The sequence below is a fragment of the Symphalangus syndactylus genome, chromosome 1 (genome assembly GCF_028878055.3).
Source record: "Symphalangus syndactylus isolate Jambi chromosome 1, NHGRI_mSymSyn1-v2.1_pri, whole genome shotgun sequence".
Taxonomy (NCBI): Eukaryota; Metazoa; Chordata; class Mammalia; order Primates; family Hylobatidae; genus Symphalangus; species Symphalangus syndactylus.
Genome location: NC_072423.2, coordinates 89,328,910 through 89,345,720, shown reverse-complemented (window position 1 = coordinate 89,345,720; position 16,811 = coordinate 89,328,910). Strand labels below are relative to the sequence as shown.

At 55.3% G+C, this 16,811-nt stretch overlaps 2 protein-coding genes across 2 annotated transcripts; one reads left to right on the top strand and one right to left on the bottom strand.

The window, feature by feature from the left end:
• Positions 1-870: 870 nt before the first annotated feature.
• Positions 871-5,916, top strand: PTGDR2 (prostaglandin D2 receptor 2). Its single transcript, XM_055276669.2, has 2 exons — positions 871-952; positions 3,119-5,916. The coding sequence occupies exon 2, from the start codon at positions 3,128-3,130 to the stop codon at positions 4,316-4,318; it is 1,191 nt and encodes a 396-aa protein (XP_055132644.2). The 5' UTR covers positions 871-952; positions 3,119-3,127; the 3' UTR covers positions 4,319-5,916.
• On the bottom strand, positions 5,768-15,158 carry CCDC86 (coiled-coil domain containing 86). The gene is made up of 4 exons (XM_055276690.2): positions 14,267-15,158; positions 8,810-8,939; positions 6,836-6,910; positions 5,768-6,643 (listed from the first exon to the last, which is right to left on the bottom strand). The coding sequence occupies exons 1-4, from the start codon at positions 15,022-15,024 to the stop codon at positions 6,524-6,526; spliced, it is 1,083 nt and encodes a 360-aa protein (XP_055132665.2). The 5' UTR covers positions 15,025-15,158; the 3' UTR covers positions 5,768-6,523.
• Between the last annotated feature and the right edge of the window lie 1,653 nt (positions 15,159-16,811).

Here is a 16,811-nt window from a genome sequence, read left to right as displayed (position 1 = left end):
CTCAGCCTCCCAAGTAGCTGGGGTTACAGGCATGTGCCACCACGCCTGGCTGAGTTTTGTATTTTTAGTACAGACGGGGGTTTGGCCACGTTGGCCAGTCTGGTCTTGAACTCCTGACCTCAAGTGATCCATCCGCCTCAGCCTCCCAAAATTGAGCCTGTTTTAAATAAAAGCTATTTGATCTTTGCCTTAGAGCCTATATTCATTTTTCCCTCAGAGGGGAAGGAAGCTGATTTTTATAAGCACTTACTGTGTGCCGTGAGCTTTGTGCAATCCATCTCATTCAACCCTTACAATAAGTCTGACGTTACTGCTCCCGTTCACAGATGACGACCCCAGGGCTCAGCAATCAGAAGTAACTGACCTCTTGGCCCGTGTTCTTGCCACTGCCCCCACTACCCCACTGTACTTTCCTGGCCTTAGAGCCGTCGGGTCCCTCATGGACAGGCCCCCACACTGCCTGGGAAACTGAGAACAGCTGGAGGGGTTTCTTCTCTGAGGATGCTGGTGTCGGGAGATGGCAGCCCAGGACCAGTGGACAGATGGATGAGACATTCTCCTTCTCACATACTTATCCTACACTCTGGTCACTCTCAAAAGCACACCCCTAGGAACACTTGGGCTCACACTCTTGCACACATTGATTTTTTTCACGTGCACTTGCATTGCCCTCTGGACTTGTGCAGTCTCCTTCATGAAGCGGGGGTGGGTGGAGCAGGGGCTGCTGGCACTGATGGAAATTGATGATATTTGAACACCCGTGTGGCAACTCACTCCCCAGCTGTCCCCGCCTCCCCCAACCCCACCCCTAAACACACACGCACTGGGGATGACAGCTATTTCCTCTCTCAGCCTCCCTCTCCCACCTCTGTCTGCCCGCTGCCTCTCGTCTAGCTGCTGTCAGGAGCTGACTGCCTCCAGGGCTGGAATCCTGTGCTCCCTCTGTGCCCAGGTAAGGAGGCAGTGGCCCAGGGGCTGAGCAGCCTAGTGCCCTCTCTAGACCCACAGGAGAAGGCAAAGTTTTACCAGGTGAGAGGGCTGTTACCAGCTAGGAGGGCAGAAGGTTGAGTTTACCAAAGACTGGAGGGGACTTGGTTCTCAGAGGAGGGAAGGACTAGCTTCTCTTAGGCATTAACTAGATGTTGGGTACGAGGGGAAACCACTCAACTGTCTGTCAATATTCACAAGCAGTCTGGGTGGGAAGATGACACCAGCAGGCTTAGAGTAACTGGCCCAAGGTCGTGCAGCCAGGAAGCCGAGGAGCTGGGATTCAAACCCAGGTCTTGGACTCCCACAGTTTGTGCTCCACTCTCTGTCTCTCTCTTTTTTTTTTTTTTTAAACCTGCCAAAGCTGGACCTTAGCTGCTGGGCACCTGAGAATCCTGGGAGGCTGGGGGCTGTCTCTATAGAGTTAGAAGGACTGATCTGGCGGTTCCCAAGGGTGGCAGGACTGTGCTCTCTGATCATCCCCATGGGACTTGGATAAGCAGCAGCTGGTCTGCAGGGAATGTTTCAGGGCAGACAGGGGGTGGTACTTGGCTGTCTGCTGGGAGTGAAGTCCCAGCCGCGCTGCTGCAGCTGAGGAATGCTGGGCAAGTTGCTGTGCTTCTCTGAACTTCATCAGTTTCTTCTTCTGAAAAATGGGGTCTCATAGGTTCATTGCAAGAGTAACTACTCTGCACATTCTAAAGCTTAGGAAGTATGCCCATTCTCAGGAAACACAGGCTCCTCTTCCATCTACCTGCAGATCCCTCGCTCCAAGGGGCTCATCTGCCAGCAGAATTATAATTTGATATCCCAGGACCCCACTCTATAAAGGACTGTGGTCTCTGGAAGGGAGTGGGTTTTCTCATCCTGGCCAACACTGTTTTCCCTAGAAAGATGAGTACTGAAGACCACTGCTCCCCTCTCCTGCTTTTCTTCCTCCTCCTCCATCCTCTCTTCCTTGGAGTAGGGGTAGAGGAAAGAGCACAGGCTGAGCATGAAACTTGCTCCCCCACATGTTTGTGCTGTCTGGGTGGCTCTGGGCCAGTTATTTAGCCACTTGAGGTTCAGTTTTCTCATCTGTAAAATGGGATGGAGTACTAGCACCATTTTTCTAGAGCCAGAAAGACAGCACCTATGTGAAGGACCTACCATAGTACCTGGAGTGTCATTGGTGCCCAGGACAACCTGAGTCCCTGTCCCCTGCTACTTGCCCCCTACCTCCTTCATGGAGCCTCATGCAATTTCCTCAGCCCTCACTGGTCTTGACCAGCCTCACATCAGATGGTCTTTTGGGCTTTCAATGAGGATGTGAGCATGCACGTCTTATTTGTTGGATGAATGCGTGATGGAGTCAGTGAATGAACAGGGGTGGGTTTCGTGGGGCAGAGAGAGCTGCTGTGGCTGCCCCTGGGAAGGGAGAGATCTTTTGGCCCCATTGGGCCTCCAGAGCCTCATGTGGGAGTTCCTCCTACCCAGCTCTCCCGGCTCTTATCTGATTTCCTCTCCAACCATCAGAGGAGGGGCTGGTTCCACTGTTTATGGTCAACACATCTAACCAGCCACCACTGACTGCGGGGAGCTCCATGGAGGATCTGTAGAGAGGCAACGTCTGGGGGCGTTGTGGATGCTGTGGGTGGGAAGGGGCAGCATCTCCATCGCCCAGGCCAGCAAAATCCTCTTGCCCTAATTGTGGGGCCTCCTTCACCCGCCAGTGCTCTGGGGATGGGAAAAAGGAGTCCTGTGTGGCCTGACCTTGTTCCTATTTCTCTGTGTGATCTTAGACCATTTGCTTCATAATCATCACAATGACACTGATAAAGTGCTTGTTGTGTGCCAGGCCATGTTCTAAATGCTTTTATGTATTAAACTCACTTAATTCTCCCAATAACTCTATGAGCTAGGTGCTGTTAGGACTGACATCCAAGTTTCAGAGGCAGAAAAAGGCTCGGGAAGGTCAAATGACTTGCCCAAGCACAGCAATGCTGGGATATTATTCCCCCCGCCCCCACCGCCCAATATATTCGTGGGTCACATTGGCATCTCCTGGGGAAGGTCCCACTCCAGGCCTCTCTCTTGGTTCCCCCGTGGCCTCTGCACTTCCAACCTAGGCGCCTCCTTCCCTCCACTACAGAGCGCCACGATGTCGGCCAACGCCACACTGAAGCCGCTCTGCCCCATCCTGGAGCAGATGAGCCGTCTCCAGAGCCACAGCAACACCAGCATCCGCTACATCGACCACGCGGCCGTGCTGCTGCACGGGCTGGCCTCGCTGCTGGGCCTGGTGGAGAATGGAGTCATCCTCTTCGTGGTGGGCTGCCGCATGCGCCAGACCGTGGTCACCACCTGGGTGCTGCACCTGGCGCTGTCCGACCTGCTGGCCTCTGCTTCCCTGCCCTTCTTCACCTACTTCTTGGCCGTGGGCCACTCGTGGGAGCTGGGCACCACCTTCTGCAAACTGCACTCCTCCATCTTCTTTCTCAACATGTTCGCCAGCGGCTTCCTGCTCAGCGCCATCAGCCTGGACCGCTGCCTGCAGGTGGTGCGGCCGGTGTGGGCGCAGAACCACCGCACCGTGGCCGCGGCGCACAAAGTCTGCCTGGTGCTCTGGGCGCTAGCGGTGCTCAACACGGTGCCCTATTTCGTGTTCCGGGACACCATCTCGCGGCTGGACGGGCGCATCATGTGCTACTACAACGTGCTGCTCCTGAACCCGGGGCCTGACCGCGATGCCACGTGCAACTCGCGCCAGGCGGCCCTGGCCGTCAGCAAGTTCCTGCTGGCTTTCCTGGTGCCGCTGGCGATCATCGCCTCGAGCCACGCGGCCGTGTGCCTGCGGTTGCAGCACCGTGGCCGCCGGCGGCCAGGCCGCTTCGTGCGCCTGGTGGCGGCCGTCGTGACCGCCTTCGCGCTCTGCTGGGGGCCCTACCACGCGTTCAGCCTGCTGGAGGCGCGGGCGCACGCCAACCCGGGGCTGCGGCCGCTCGTGTGGCGCGGGCTGCCCTTCGTCACCAGCCTGGCCTTCTTCAACAGCGTGGCCAACCCGGTGCTCTACGTGCTCACCTGCCCCGACATGCTGCGCAAGCTGCGGCGCTCGCTGCTCACGGTGCTGGAGAGCGTGCTAGTGGACGACAGCGAGCTGGGTGGCGCGGGAAGCAGCCGTCGCCGCCGCCGCACCCCCTCCAGCACCCGCTCGGCCTCCTCCTTAGCTCTCGGCAGCCGCCCCGAGGAACCGCGGGGCCCCGCGCGCCTCCTCGGCTGGCTGCTGGGCGGCTGCGCAGCGTCCCGGCAGAAGCGCCCCCTGAACCGGGCGCTGAGCAGCACATCGAGTTAGAACCCGGCCCGGGTAGGGCAGCGCTCACACGCGAAAGCATCACCAGGGCGCCGCGGTTCAACTTGATATCCGGACTCCAGCTGCAGTCATCAAAGTCCGAGGGGCAGGACCCAGGCATCTGCATTTTAAAGCGCCCCAGGAGACTCTGAATCTTTTTCAGAAACAGTGAGTTAAAGCAGTGCTTCTCAAACTTTGATATGCCAGTGAATCACCTAGGGGTCTTGTGAAGTGCAGTCTGATTCAGGAAGCCGGGGCCAGGTACTGAGTCTGCACTTAACAAGCTTCCAGGCCGAGAAGCCACTGCGGCAGGCTCACAGGCGAGGCCTGGAGTAACACAAAGTGAAACTCATAATAGACTTCCCATTCTAGGGCAGTGGAGTCGGAAGGGCACAGGGGGTGCGTCTCCCCGGAGCTCAGTTTTACCAGATGATGGGGGAAGGGGGGAGGGAGTTTTATGTTAAACCATCCATGTATTTTTGGAGGAGAGGAAAGGTTTGAGAAGCACTGTTCCAGCCTGGCCTCTTTATTTAGCCAATGCTTACTGAGCTAGACGCTTCATCCCACAATCTTAAGGGGCAGCTTCTATTAGCCAGTCTTTACAGCTGAGCACATTCTGGCTCAGGGAGGTTAAGTGACTTGCCCAGTTTCAGGGCTAACGACCACAGAGTCTGCACTCTAACCCTAGGCATCACATACTCAATGACTCTCTGGTGAGCGAGGACATTCTCTGACCTACTCAAGGGACTTAAGATGCTACCTTGTGACCCAGCACTGCCCAAAGTGCTTCCAAGGCAGAAGCAGCAGGGGATGGTGTGGTCAAACACTTGGGAAACCTGGGGCTAATCAAATCCAACGGGTGAAATGACTAAAAGTCTTCGGTCGTTAGAACTTGAATGGGCACAGCAACTCTGAGACTACAGCACATGTCATTTCTTAGCTAAGCTGACCAGCCTCCCTGCTGGCCTGGTGTTCTGTGGGATCCCTCTGGGCACTGGTAATCCCAAGATCTGTGCAGCCCTCGCCTCCAGGCCGCATGGGGCTGGGCAGCTACCATTTCCTGTTTACGGATGGGAGGGGTAACGTGCACCACCGAGCTAGCACTTCCACTGCACCGCGTCTCATTCCTCCACCTGCCATGGACTTGGGGTCACAGACTGCTGTGTTTGAGCTCTGCAGCCCAGGGACTGAAAAGTTGATGCCAATGAATTTTGCTTAGTGGATGAAATGTCAGTGGAAGAAGCAGATGAGACACTCTCGAGATCTTCGTCCTGTGTTTTTTCTGCCATCAAAGGCCAGGATCACTGAAGGCCTGGCTCACAGCAGGTGTTGAGCAAAGGGAACAGTGAGGTGCCCAGCTAGCTGCACAGCCACCCTGTGTTGACACCTCACCCCTGCTCCCTCCCATCCCTTCCCCCTTTACTCACAGCACTTCCCCCATTGGACACGTGGTGCATTTTGCTTGTTTATTATGTTTTCTCTCCATCAGAATGAAAGCTCCTCGAGGGCAGGGGCTTTGGTCTATTGTCTGTATTTGCCGGTGCCTAGGATTGTGCCTGTATGCAACAGGCACTCAATAAATATTTTTGCTGTAGACTGGACAGGCATGAGTTAGATTCTCTGGGGCTTCTGCAGAGACTGGTTTGGGAAAGGAGGTGCTAGGGAAAAACTCTGCTCCCTGCAACCTCCCCATTTTAATCTTTCAGTGTTGAAAAGTGGAGAGGAGCCAGATTCAGTTTGCTGAGGACAGAGGCAGTGGGGTGTGGAGGTGCTCAGAGTAGCCTTTGGGAAGGTGTGGGGGAAGCTGGATTCCCAACTGCCAGCCTCCAGGCCTGGGATGGACCTAGGATGCTGAGAAAGGGCATAGGCTGCTGGGGGAGTCACCCGCCAGTCACCAGCTCACTGAGGAACCAGAAGAGTGTACGGTTCTTGGTTTGAAGGCACTTGGAGAAGGAGAGGAAGGAGGGATGGGAGCTGAATCTCTTCCCGCCCCCATCTCTGCCAGGTCCCAGGCACCCTCTGGGCTTCTGTCCCACACAGACTTGCCTGGAAGCCTTCAAAGGCTGAGGAGCCCTGGTCGGGGTGGGGGTCCCTGTTCTGGAGCCATGGGGTTGGAGTGCTGGCTCCAGCAGAGGCGTCTGAGCAACGGCCTGCGGGGCTGTGTCTGACATGGTTGTTGGCCATGGAAGGCCTCGGGCCGTCCTGAGCTCAGATCTTGGCTGCCGGCCGCTGGGGCGGCTGCTTCTGCAGCAGGGCCAGGGTGTCCCGCTTCTCAATGGAGCGCAGCTGCTTCTTCTTTGCCCGCTTGAGCTTGGCGGGGTTTCGGATCTGGGGGTGGTATGAGGGGAGGGCATTAGTACGGCTGCAGCCTCAGTCCAAATTCCCAGGGGAGAGGAAGGCCGCCCCACAGGGGCCTGAGATCGCAGCATGAGAGTGGGGGTACATGAGGCAGGGGTCGAGGCCCTGGTTTGCACCCCCCAAGTGGGGCAGAAGGGCAGAGGGGAAAAACGAGACACTCACCACTTGGACGACCTCTGCCTTCCGCTCATTCTCCAGGCGGCGTTTCAGGTTCTCGGCTCGGCGCTGTTTCTTCTCCTGGAACATGTGGGAGAAGGGGATTTGAGTCGGGGAGCAGAGGCAGCCCTGGTCTCTCAGGCCCCAGAAGAGTGTGAGCGGATAGAATTCCCAGGAGGAAGGGGAATGGCCCTCTCTGCCAGGCTCCAGGTTGGTGATGTGTAGGTGGAGGGCCAGCGGGAGCAATCCTGTGCCATGGGCTAGTGCCAGGGGCCCACTGTGGTGGAAGCTCCTGACAGCATGTTGGGAGGTGGGTATGGGACAGGCAACTGAGGACAGGGGCTGAGACACAGGGGGTGCCCACCTGGAGATTCACGCACATGCAGACAGTGGCCCCTCGTGCCACCCTCATGAACTGCCAAGGGAGAAAGGGGTGCTGGCCCTTCCCCCATTCCCACCCTCTTGGACAGTCTCCCCCTCTTCCCCTGGAGTCCCGCTGCTGCAGAATGCCAGGCTAGGGGTGAGGGCTGGGTCCTTGAGATTTCTGCAGGTGTGGGGCTGTGCAGGGGCTGCACTGCACAGAAAAGGCTATAGAGCTATCTGGGCTGGGTTCGAATCCGAATCCTGTTATTTCCTAAACAGGAGACCTTAGCTAAGTCTGTGCCTCAGCTTCTTCATCTTTAAAGTGACAGTGACCACAGTATCTACCTTGTAAGATAGTTTTGAGAAGTCAATGAGGGAATGCACGTGCAGGGTTGGAGCAGCCCCTAGCTCCTTGGGCACACTGAGACTCTAGATGGACTCTGTCTTGGGAGGGGAAGCCCAGCGCTCTCTAGCCATGCTGACTGTGTCCCTCAGCAAGGCCAGGGTGGGGACGTCGGCTCCAAGGCTGCTGCATGGTTAGGAGTCTCTGCTGGCTTTGGTGACTTGGGGTAGCAGGGGTGGCCTAGGCCCCTGGGAAGGAAGGAGAAGTGAGCCTTGCCCTCCTGTGGTCAGGGCAGGCCTGGGCTGGGGGCTGGGCAGGAGCACCTCTGCAGTGGACGGTGAGAAGTGAGATGGCAGCTCTGTCTTGCCCAAGAGGGAGCCAGGGCCATACAGGAAAAGAGATAAGGCCTTAGCATACAGTGGCAGACACACCGTTCCTCAGATGTCAGCTGTAAGCTGAGCTGGGGTGACTTAGAGCAGGGGACGCATGACTGAGTGACTGGCCCACCCCTTTTCTCAGTGGCCAGCCTGGGACCACGGGCCATGGATGAGTTGTCTGAATCCCGTTCGGCACTCCTCCTACACCCCTGGGGTCATTAGAGGAATGGAGGAGGAATCTCCCACTGACTGCCCTGCCCTGGGGGGCAGGTGCTGACCAATGCCACTCCACTTTCTCTGCATGCTGCCTGCTGAGCGCCCTCTTTCCCCCTGCTTTAAAGTCCCTGGCAGATGTGGGTGAGGCTGTGACCCTTTACAGGGGCTTCCTGGCTCTGGGATGGGTGACAGGGGACAGAAGTGGAGGAAAGGTGCGGGGGCCATCCACATTGCTGGTGTGTGGGCTGCTTCTTGGAGAATGACAGCAGCCATACTGGGGACATGGATTTCCAATCTGCAAGCCCTTCCCAACTGAGTAGGTCCCAGCAAAGGGCCCTCGACCCCATCTCACTGACTGCCCTACCACCCAAGACTTCCTCCTGGCCTTCTCCCCAAGGCCCACTTCTGGTCCTCCCCCTCCGTCCCTGTCCCTGAGGCTCTTTCAGCGGCCCAGGCTAAACTGCATGGTCCCCTGGGCCTCCCTGCCCTGTGGTCCCAGACTGCACTTCTGCTTCTGGCCAGGTGCCCTTCCTCCCTGGGGCCTTCAGATTCAAGAACGTTTTTTAACCAAGTCGGCCTCCCCCAGGCACCCGTGGAAGCCCCCACCTCAGATCTGTACCAGCAGACACCAGCTTAGCCCTCTGAGCCCCAGCCTCAGCCTCAGCCTGGCTGGCCCCTCACCTGGCGGCGCCTCTCCTTCTCCTCCTCCAGGTGACGGGCAAAGTCCCTGGCCAGCTTCCTCTCCTGCCGTTCCTTCATCTTCCGCTGCCATGATGTGCGCAGGGGCTTGTCCTGAAGCATCTGGGAGAATCTGAAAGGGAGAGAGTGGGTGCATACAGGGTCTGTGGGGCAAGCGCCACCCGTGCCCTGTCTCCTCTCGGCCGCAGGCTCTGGACCTTCTTCCCCAGAGCCCAGGCAGAACCACCTCCTTGCTGGCCTGACAGGCGGCCTTCCAGGGCTGCAGAAACTTGGGGCAGGAGGGAACCCTGATCATGCTGGCTGCCATTTCTCAAGCCTTGGCTACATGCCTCTGAGGTGGGTACTCCTATCCTTTCCACTTACAGAGGAGCAGGCCAAGGCGCGGAAAGGTTAAATAGCTGCCTAAAGATACCTTGTGGCAGTCAGGACTTGAATCCTGTCAGCGAATGCAGAGTCCAGGCTATGCGGCCCCTGCTGTAAAGTTCTGCTGCTTCCGCCAAGTGCATTTGGCCCGGGTGTGAATGCCTCTGGAGGTGGGGCGCTCACCCCCTATGGAGGTGGCCCATTCCATTTCAGAGCAGTGTGAGTAGTTAACGTTCTGGGTAATGATTCAGAATCTTCCCCACCAAGACCGGATGCGGTAGCTCATGCTTGTAATCCCAGCACTTTGGGAGGCCAAGGTGAGCCGATCACGTGAGTCCAGGAGTTGGAGACCAGCCAGGCAAACATGGCAAAACCTACCAAGCCTACTAAAACCTACTAAAGTTTCTACTAAAAATACAAAAATTAGCTGAGTGTGATGGGGTATGCCTATAATCCCAGCTACTTGGGAGGCTGAGGTACAACAATTGCTTGAACCTGGGAGGTGGAGGTTGCAGTGAGCCGAGATCGCGCCACTGCACTCCAGCCTGGGTGACAGAGCAAGACTCGGTCTCAAAAAAAAAAAAGAAAGAAAAAAGAAAAAGAATCTCTTCCCCCAGTTGGAGATGAAGTGGGCATCAGGGCTCTCAGGGAAATCTGAAAAGAGCAACGATGATTTTAGAGTTACAGGAGAACTGAGCTCATCTCTGTAAGAATGCATACTACAAGGATTTATGAATGGGATGATATATCTAGGATGTACTTTAAAATATTTCAAGGGAAAAAAAAAATGCCAAAGATCAGCCGGGTGCACTGGCTCACATCTGTAATCCCAGCATTTTGGGAGGCTGAGGTGGGCAGATCACCTAAGGTTGGGAGTTCGAGACCAGCTTGACCAACATGGAGAAACCCTGTCTTTACTAAAAATACAAAATTAGCTGGGTGTGGTGGTGCACACCCGTAATCTCAGCTACTTCGGAGGCTGAGGCAGGAGAATCGCTTGAACCCAGGAGGAGGAGGTTGCGGTGAGGCGAGATTGCACCATTGCACTCCAGCCTGGGCAACAAGAATGAAACTCCGTCTCAAAAAAAAAAAAGAAAAAAAGAAAAAAAGCCAAGGATCCAAGATGAAGCTAGACTAGTAAAATGCTGAGCTGTGTTGATGCTGATAATGGGGACTTGAGAGCTTTGCTCTTTCTTTGTATGCTTGAAAATTTCCATTCAAAAAAAGTAAAAACAAAATGCAAAGAAGTCTCTCGGTGGCCTCCACATGCTGAAATTAGGTCTTTCTCTTTTAAAGATTCAAGGCCCATTTTGGTGTCCCTTGGCCCTGTTGACTTCTGGCCCCAGCTCCCTGATTTCCTTCTCCCCTTCCCAAGGCCTTGCCACTGAAGGCCTGGCCTCCTAAGCACTAAGAATGGGGTGCCACATGGACTTTCCCCATAACTGTAAAGCTGGGCTTCCCAAGCTGGGGTACGAGAACGCTGAAGGGACAAGGTGGTGGGAGCCTAGAGACACACAGAACCGCAAGACACAGCGCTGCATCTCTGTAGAGCAGGGCTGCCAAACAGAACTTTCTGTAATGGCGGAAACATTCCACATTGACACTGTCCAATAAGGTAGCCACTAGTCATGGGTGTCTGCTGAGCGCTAGAAATGCGGTTGGTGTTGATAGAGAAACTGAATCTTAAATTTTATTTAATTTTAATTAATTTAAATGTACATAGCCACATGTGGCTGGCGGCTAAGGTACTGAGGCAGGGCAGTTCCAGACCATTGGTTCTACTTGGGTATTGAAGAAATTCAGGCCTGGGTTCCAAGTCCAACCACTTACCACCTGGGTGACCTTGAGCAAGGCAGCCTCTCTGAGTCTCAGCATCCTCTCCAGTGGAGATGAGAATCATTCCTAACCCAAAGGGTGGTGGGAGATTTAATCGACACACACACGTAATAGGTGCTCCATAAATGCTACTCCTCAGAGAAGGCAGACAGCATGCCCAAGGGGCACTATGAAGATGGCGTTTGGCATGAGCACGACGACAGGGCTGCAGCCAGCTCGCCCTCACCACACACACTTCCCCAGCTGTGGCTGTCTTCCTCCCTGCAGCAGGAGCTGCTTCCCACCCATCTCCAGGCTCACTTACCACCCACTGAAGCTGCTCCCTCAAAGATCCCAAACATCCATTCAGTGGCCGTACTGGGCCCCTCGCCACAGACCTGCCTGCAGCTTCGGAAGCTGTTTTAATTCTCCTGAGACAGCCTCCTCGTGGGTTTCCCTGTCTTCACCCCTGCCCGCCTATGTCTGTGTTCAGTAGCCAGGCTGATCTCACAAGTCAGGTCATTTCATTCCTTTGCTTGACACCCTTCCCTGGCTCCCAAGCTCACTCAGGAAAGCTGGAGTCCCTGCAAGGGTCACCAGGCCCTGCTGTCTCTCTGACCTCATCTCCTACTGTTCCCCTTCTCCCCCTCATTCCAGCAGCGAGACCTCTGGAATGCTTCTCAAACGGGAGCTTGCTTCCACCTCAATAGCCTCTGAACTTCCCTTTCCTCTTGCCTGTTTCCCCAGATCTCTGCCTGGCTCCCTCTGCTCAGGCCTGTTTATCTGCGAGGCCATCTCTGAGCACTGTGGCGATACCCTGCCCTCCCTGTTATTCTCTGGTCCCCATCCTGGTTTATTTTTCTTTAAAGTCTTTATTACTGACATATCATGTGTGTACTTGTTCTTGATCTGAATGTTTGCTTCAGGAGAGCAGAGACTTTTTGTTCGCAGCCATGTTTACCCAAGATCCAAGCAATGGTTGATGAATGAATGAACTATCTTCTGTCCTCATTCATCCACTTGCTCAGCTTAGTGCCCTACTCTGCGCTGGGATCTGGGGGATCTAGTCATGATAGGTAAATCCCCACTCTCGCACTCTCATGGAGCCTCTGGTTTAAAGGAAAACAGGCAGTCAATAAGAATCACGCAAATAAACAAGCATTTGTGTAAATGGAGGTGTTACAAAAGAGAAGTACAGCACACAATGATAACATAAAGCATGGGGACTTAACCCTAGCTGGATAAGCCAGAGAGGCTTTTCAGAGGAGGCGACATTTGAGCTGAGCCCTGAAACATGAGTGGGGGATTGGCCAGGGGAAGAGCCTTTCAAACAGTGGGAACAGCACGAGTGAAGGCGCTGAGGAAGGAGGGAGCGTCACACACGGGAGGAACATGGAGGGGACATGTGGGGAAGCTCTAGCGATGGAGGGGAGAGGAGGGTGGGCCTGCGGACCTCATGAAGGAGGCTGGAGTGCGTGCTCTGAGTGAGCAACAGCGAGTCAGGAAGGGTGTGCAGTTGGGCAGGGAGCTGGGACAACACACCCTCTCTCCAGACTTCTTGGTCAAGTGATCTGTGGCCTCCTACTCTGCTCCAGCTGCTGATCCTGTGTCTTGTGCGGGCCCCTCCCTTCTCCCCGCCTGTGCATGGGCCCAGCCCCCTCTAGCTCAGCAAGCCCATCTCCCCACCTGCAGCGTGAGTACTGGGACCCCAAGCTTCACCCGCTCAACTTGTTCATCACCCTCTTCCCACCTGAACCAGCCTCCTCCGGTTCCACATGGCCATCAACGGCCCTGCCATTCTCCTGTGACCCCCCGGGACAGGGCAGAGGGGTAGTGCCATCATCTACTTCTCCAACAGCTACAGTCACTCTAGCTTCAAAGTCTCTCCCATGGGAGACTTGCAGTAAATTACTCTGTAAGCCTCAGTTTCTTCTGTTCAATCAGGGGTGGGGGGATAATACCCACTGCCTAGGGTTTTAAGGGCCTAGCACGAAGAAAAGGGCCTAGCACGAAGCCTGGCACAGAGTCAGCTTCTTCCTTAAAAACACCCTCCCTCCTCATGGTCCCTCACAGGCATACATCCCTGACTCCCCTGTGGTTCCCATTAGCTCGAATTGGAACTGAACCCCACACCTCTCTTTCATGGCAGCCTACACTCTTCCTTCTTCGGATGAGCTACTTCGTTCCTTCACTAAATAAGCATTCATTGAGCATTTACTATGCCCTTGGCACAGAAAGACAAGAAAGATCTCGTGCCTGCCCCTTAAGAAGGTTGCAATCCAATTCAAGGTGGATCTACAGGGACTGGGTAAAGGGGTTTTTTGCACACAGGCTTCGGAATCAGATCTGTGCTCAGGTCCTGTGCCTACCATTCATTTAGCCTTGGTTTCCTCACACAAAAAACAGGAATAATACCACCACCTGCTTCACAGGGCTGACGTGCAGATTAAGTGTGATGACACACGCTGTTCCATGTTTGAAAGGCTGTTGACTGGTAAATCCTTATTAAGGACACGATGTCCTATATAATCAGTGCTCAGTAATACTTTTTATCTTTTTTTTTTTTTTTTTTTTTTTTTTGAGACGGAGTCTTGCTCTGTCACCCAGGCTGGAGTGCAGTGGCGCGATCTCGGCTCACTGCAAGCTCCGCCTCCCGGGTTCACGCCATTCTCCTGCCTCAGCCTCTCCGAGTAGCTGGGACTACAGGCGCCCGCCACCACGCCCGGCTAATTTTTTGTATTTTTGGTAGAGACGGGGTTTCACCGTGGTCTCGATCTCCTGACCTCGTGATCCGCCCGCCTCGGCCTCCCAAAGTGCTGGGATTACAAGCGTGAGCCACCGCGCCCGGCCAATACTTTTTATCTTAAAGGCAAATAACTGTAACAGACTGTATTGGATGAAGACCTCACTGCTTTGATCAAGTAATGGCTGGTTTACTTGCTTCTGCCTCCCTCACTAGAGAGGGCAGACAACGGTAAATGTCTGTTGAACGAATACACACCTGAGGTGCTACAGGAGAGGCCCATAGGGACCCTGAGGAGGAAAGGCATCAGAGAAATTGATCTTTGAGGGCCTGGCCCCACCCTCTCCGGGATCCCAGGGCATTTTACCACACTCTGATTGTAATTACTTTTTGCTAACATCCTCACTAACGTGAGCTCTCTCTAACCCTGGGGCTATTCTCCAGGCTGCAGCAGGGCAAAGGCGGGGTCCCAACACCATAGAGAACGCAACCCCTGTCCATGCTGTCCCCCACTTCACCTTTTCTTGGAGCGGTCCTTCCACACTCGCCCCGATTTGGGCTTCCCCTTCGGGATTACAGGAAGCTCCTCTTTGTTCAACTTCTTGGACGCTGGGGCCTGGGATGAAGAGCCTTTTCGCTTCTTTGCCCCGAAGCCGCCTGTCACCGTCTCCCCAGCTGGAGGTGGCTTGCTTGGCTCATGCTGACCCCGGGGGGCGCCAGGTGCCCTGGGTGTCAGCTCCAGTAGTGGCTGAGAGGGCTCCGGACCGGGAGCTTGCTGACCGGGGTAAGGCTCTGGTGATCTTGGGCCCGGCGGTAGCTGATGCTGGGGGACTCCCGAGGTCAGCTCCTCCTTACTCTGGGCCAACTCTGAGGCCAGTACTCCCTGGTCCTGAGAACATTTTGGTGCCTCCTCACTTGGCTTCGGCTGACATCGTGGGGATTCAGGACTGGACTCCGGCTGTCTTTGAGGCGACTCCAGGTGTAGGTCTTGCCGACGCTGGGGGGACCCTGCGCCTGGCTCTGGCTGCCTTTGGGGGGACTCCAAGCCTGCACCCTGCTGCAGACGAGGTGATCCTGGGCTTGTCTTCGGCGGCCTTTCGGGGGACCCCAGGCCAGCCTGCTGCACACTCGGAGGAGACCCGGGTTCCCTGGTTTCTTCTGGGTTCGACTCGAACTCCACAAGGGTTCGTCTCGCCCGCGCAACTGAGATGAGGCTCTCGGGGGATTCGGGCCTTAGGCCTCCCAGCCGTCGGCTGCGCCTTAGCGGTGTATCCATGGCTCAGCCGGTAAGTTTCCACACCCTTGCACACGTGCAGCCCCCGCCGACAACCGGCGCCTTCCTATGATGTCAGGAGTCGCCACGTCCGTGACGCACAGGAGGGGCGGTTGCTGAGGCGGCCATGTTGGTGAGGGGTGGAGGCGGGACCGGGGTTGGGGCGAGTGGGGCTCAGCATGCTCATGCGCAATTCGCGCGGACCCAGTTAACATGTGGTTGATGAACCAGTCTTTTTGCTGCGATTCGCTTTTGCCTTTCTTGCAAAGTTTCCTGGAGAAAGAAGAGCGAGCAAGTAGAAAAGGGAAAGTGGGAGGACCCATTTCAGGGAGAGAACAGAGTTGAACAAAGGTCCGAGGAGCCCATAAGCAAGGCCGGGTGGAAGTTTTGCGGCCAACTCCGGTGCAGTTGGGCTGGGTCCTGCCCTCCTTGGGCCTGTTTTCTCATTTGTAATATGGGTCATTTTGCACTAGCTTCTTGCATCCCAAGTGATCCTGTCAGAGTCCTCCTCCCAGCTGCCTGAGGGAATGCTACCTGGGGGTCCTGGAGGTGGAAGATCGGTCTTTTCTGTGTTAATTGTTCACACTCTTGCTTCTCCCGTCCTGTGCTTCCGTATATAATCCATGGCCCTCCCTCCCTTTTCAGCGTTTTCCACGTTTATGAGTGAAGTTGAGGTACCAATAAGATGCGCCATCTTTGTCCTGTGGCTCACCTGGGCCCTCGACTGGCTGCATACCCTCCCATGTCCCTCTTCTTCTGCCCCAGTTCTAGAAACATGTTGGATCATCTCCGATCTTCCTTTCAGCCCAGACAGTGGTTTTTGCTGGTGTGTGAACCTGCTTCGCCTCCCCTCCCTTCCCTTGCTATTCACCTGTAAATGTACTTTGCTTACTAAGCACTTTGGGACCTCACCAGTGAGCAGGTGTTGCCTTCTGGACCTCCCAGGGCCTAGAGAAGACTCGGGATGTGGGGTTGGGGAATGTGGGGCTGTGGAGACCTTCCTGTGAGACCCAGGAGTGGGGCTTTGATTTACTTACAGCATGCTTCTTAGGAAGAACATCTTGGAAGTGGCCCAGTTGTGAAATTCTTGGAACTGCCTGGGGTTGGCCATTAAAGGTCCCAGGGCCCGTGTCTGTCATTCCAGTGGTTTCTTTTAGAAATCATTGTTTCTCCAGCTGGGGGCTTGTGAGAGGGCCTGGGAAATTGTTTTAAGAATATCAGGAGTCAGAGTGCCGTCATCTCCTTCATGTTCTCGAGCCAAGGATACCCCTGCAGGGGAACTTTGCCTGCCTCACTGCTCCTCCCCTGCCATGCAGCTGTCCACAGCAGAAGCAGCCGGGACACCTCCTCGCTCAGCTCTTCCACCCCCCAACTGTCAGAGGAGTGAGTTCCATTCAGTTCCTTAAATGCCCTGCCCCTGCCTGGAGACCCCAATGATCCGACACTCAGAACCAAGCCCGGCAGGTGTTGCCAGGGTGCTGGAGGAGACTGTACGCCCCTCTGCCCTGCTCCAGTCCCCCTTGGCTTGCCCTGCCTCCTAAGCTCTTGTCCCCAGCTGGAGGGATCACTCTCCAGTGCCGATTGGATCATATGCTAGTCTAGCCTGAAATACTTCAGAGGGTGATCTCAGGTTTTCACCAGAGGGAGATGTGTTTTAGAGGAGGCCTTTGGGTGGCCCCCAGACATTTGGAGGCACTTTGTCAACCTCAGCATCAGGTGGGCTCTGGCCCAGAACCCCCTACTCCCACATGAGCTCAGTTTGTCATTGTCATTATACATGGTGTGCAGAG

Coding starts and splice junctions, on each gene's coding strand:
- PTGDR2 (XM_055276669.2), top strand. CDS start 3,128: ATGTCGGCCAACGCCACACTGAAGCCGCTCTGCCCCATCCTGGAGCAG.
- CCDC86 (XM_055276690.2), bottom strand. CDS start 15,024: ATGGATACACCGCTAAGGCGCAGCCGACGGCTGGGAGGCCTAAGGCCC. Junction 6,911..8,809: donor AGAAGGAGAGGCGCCGCCAG/GTGAGGGGCCAG, acceptor CACATGTTCCAG/GAGAAGAAACAGCGCCGAGC. Junction 6,644..6,835: donor AGGCAGAGGTCGTCCAAGTG/GTGAGTGTCTCG, acceptor TACCACCCCCAG/ATCCGAAACCCCGCCAAGCT.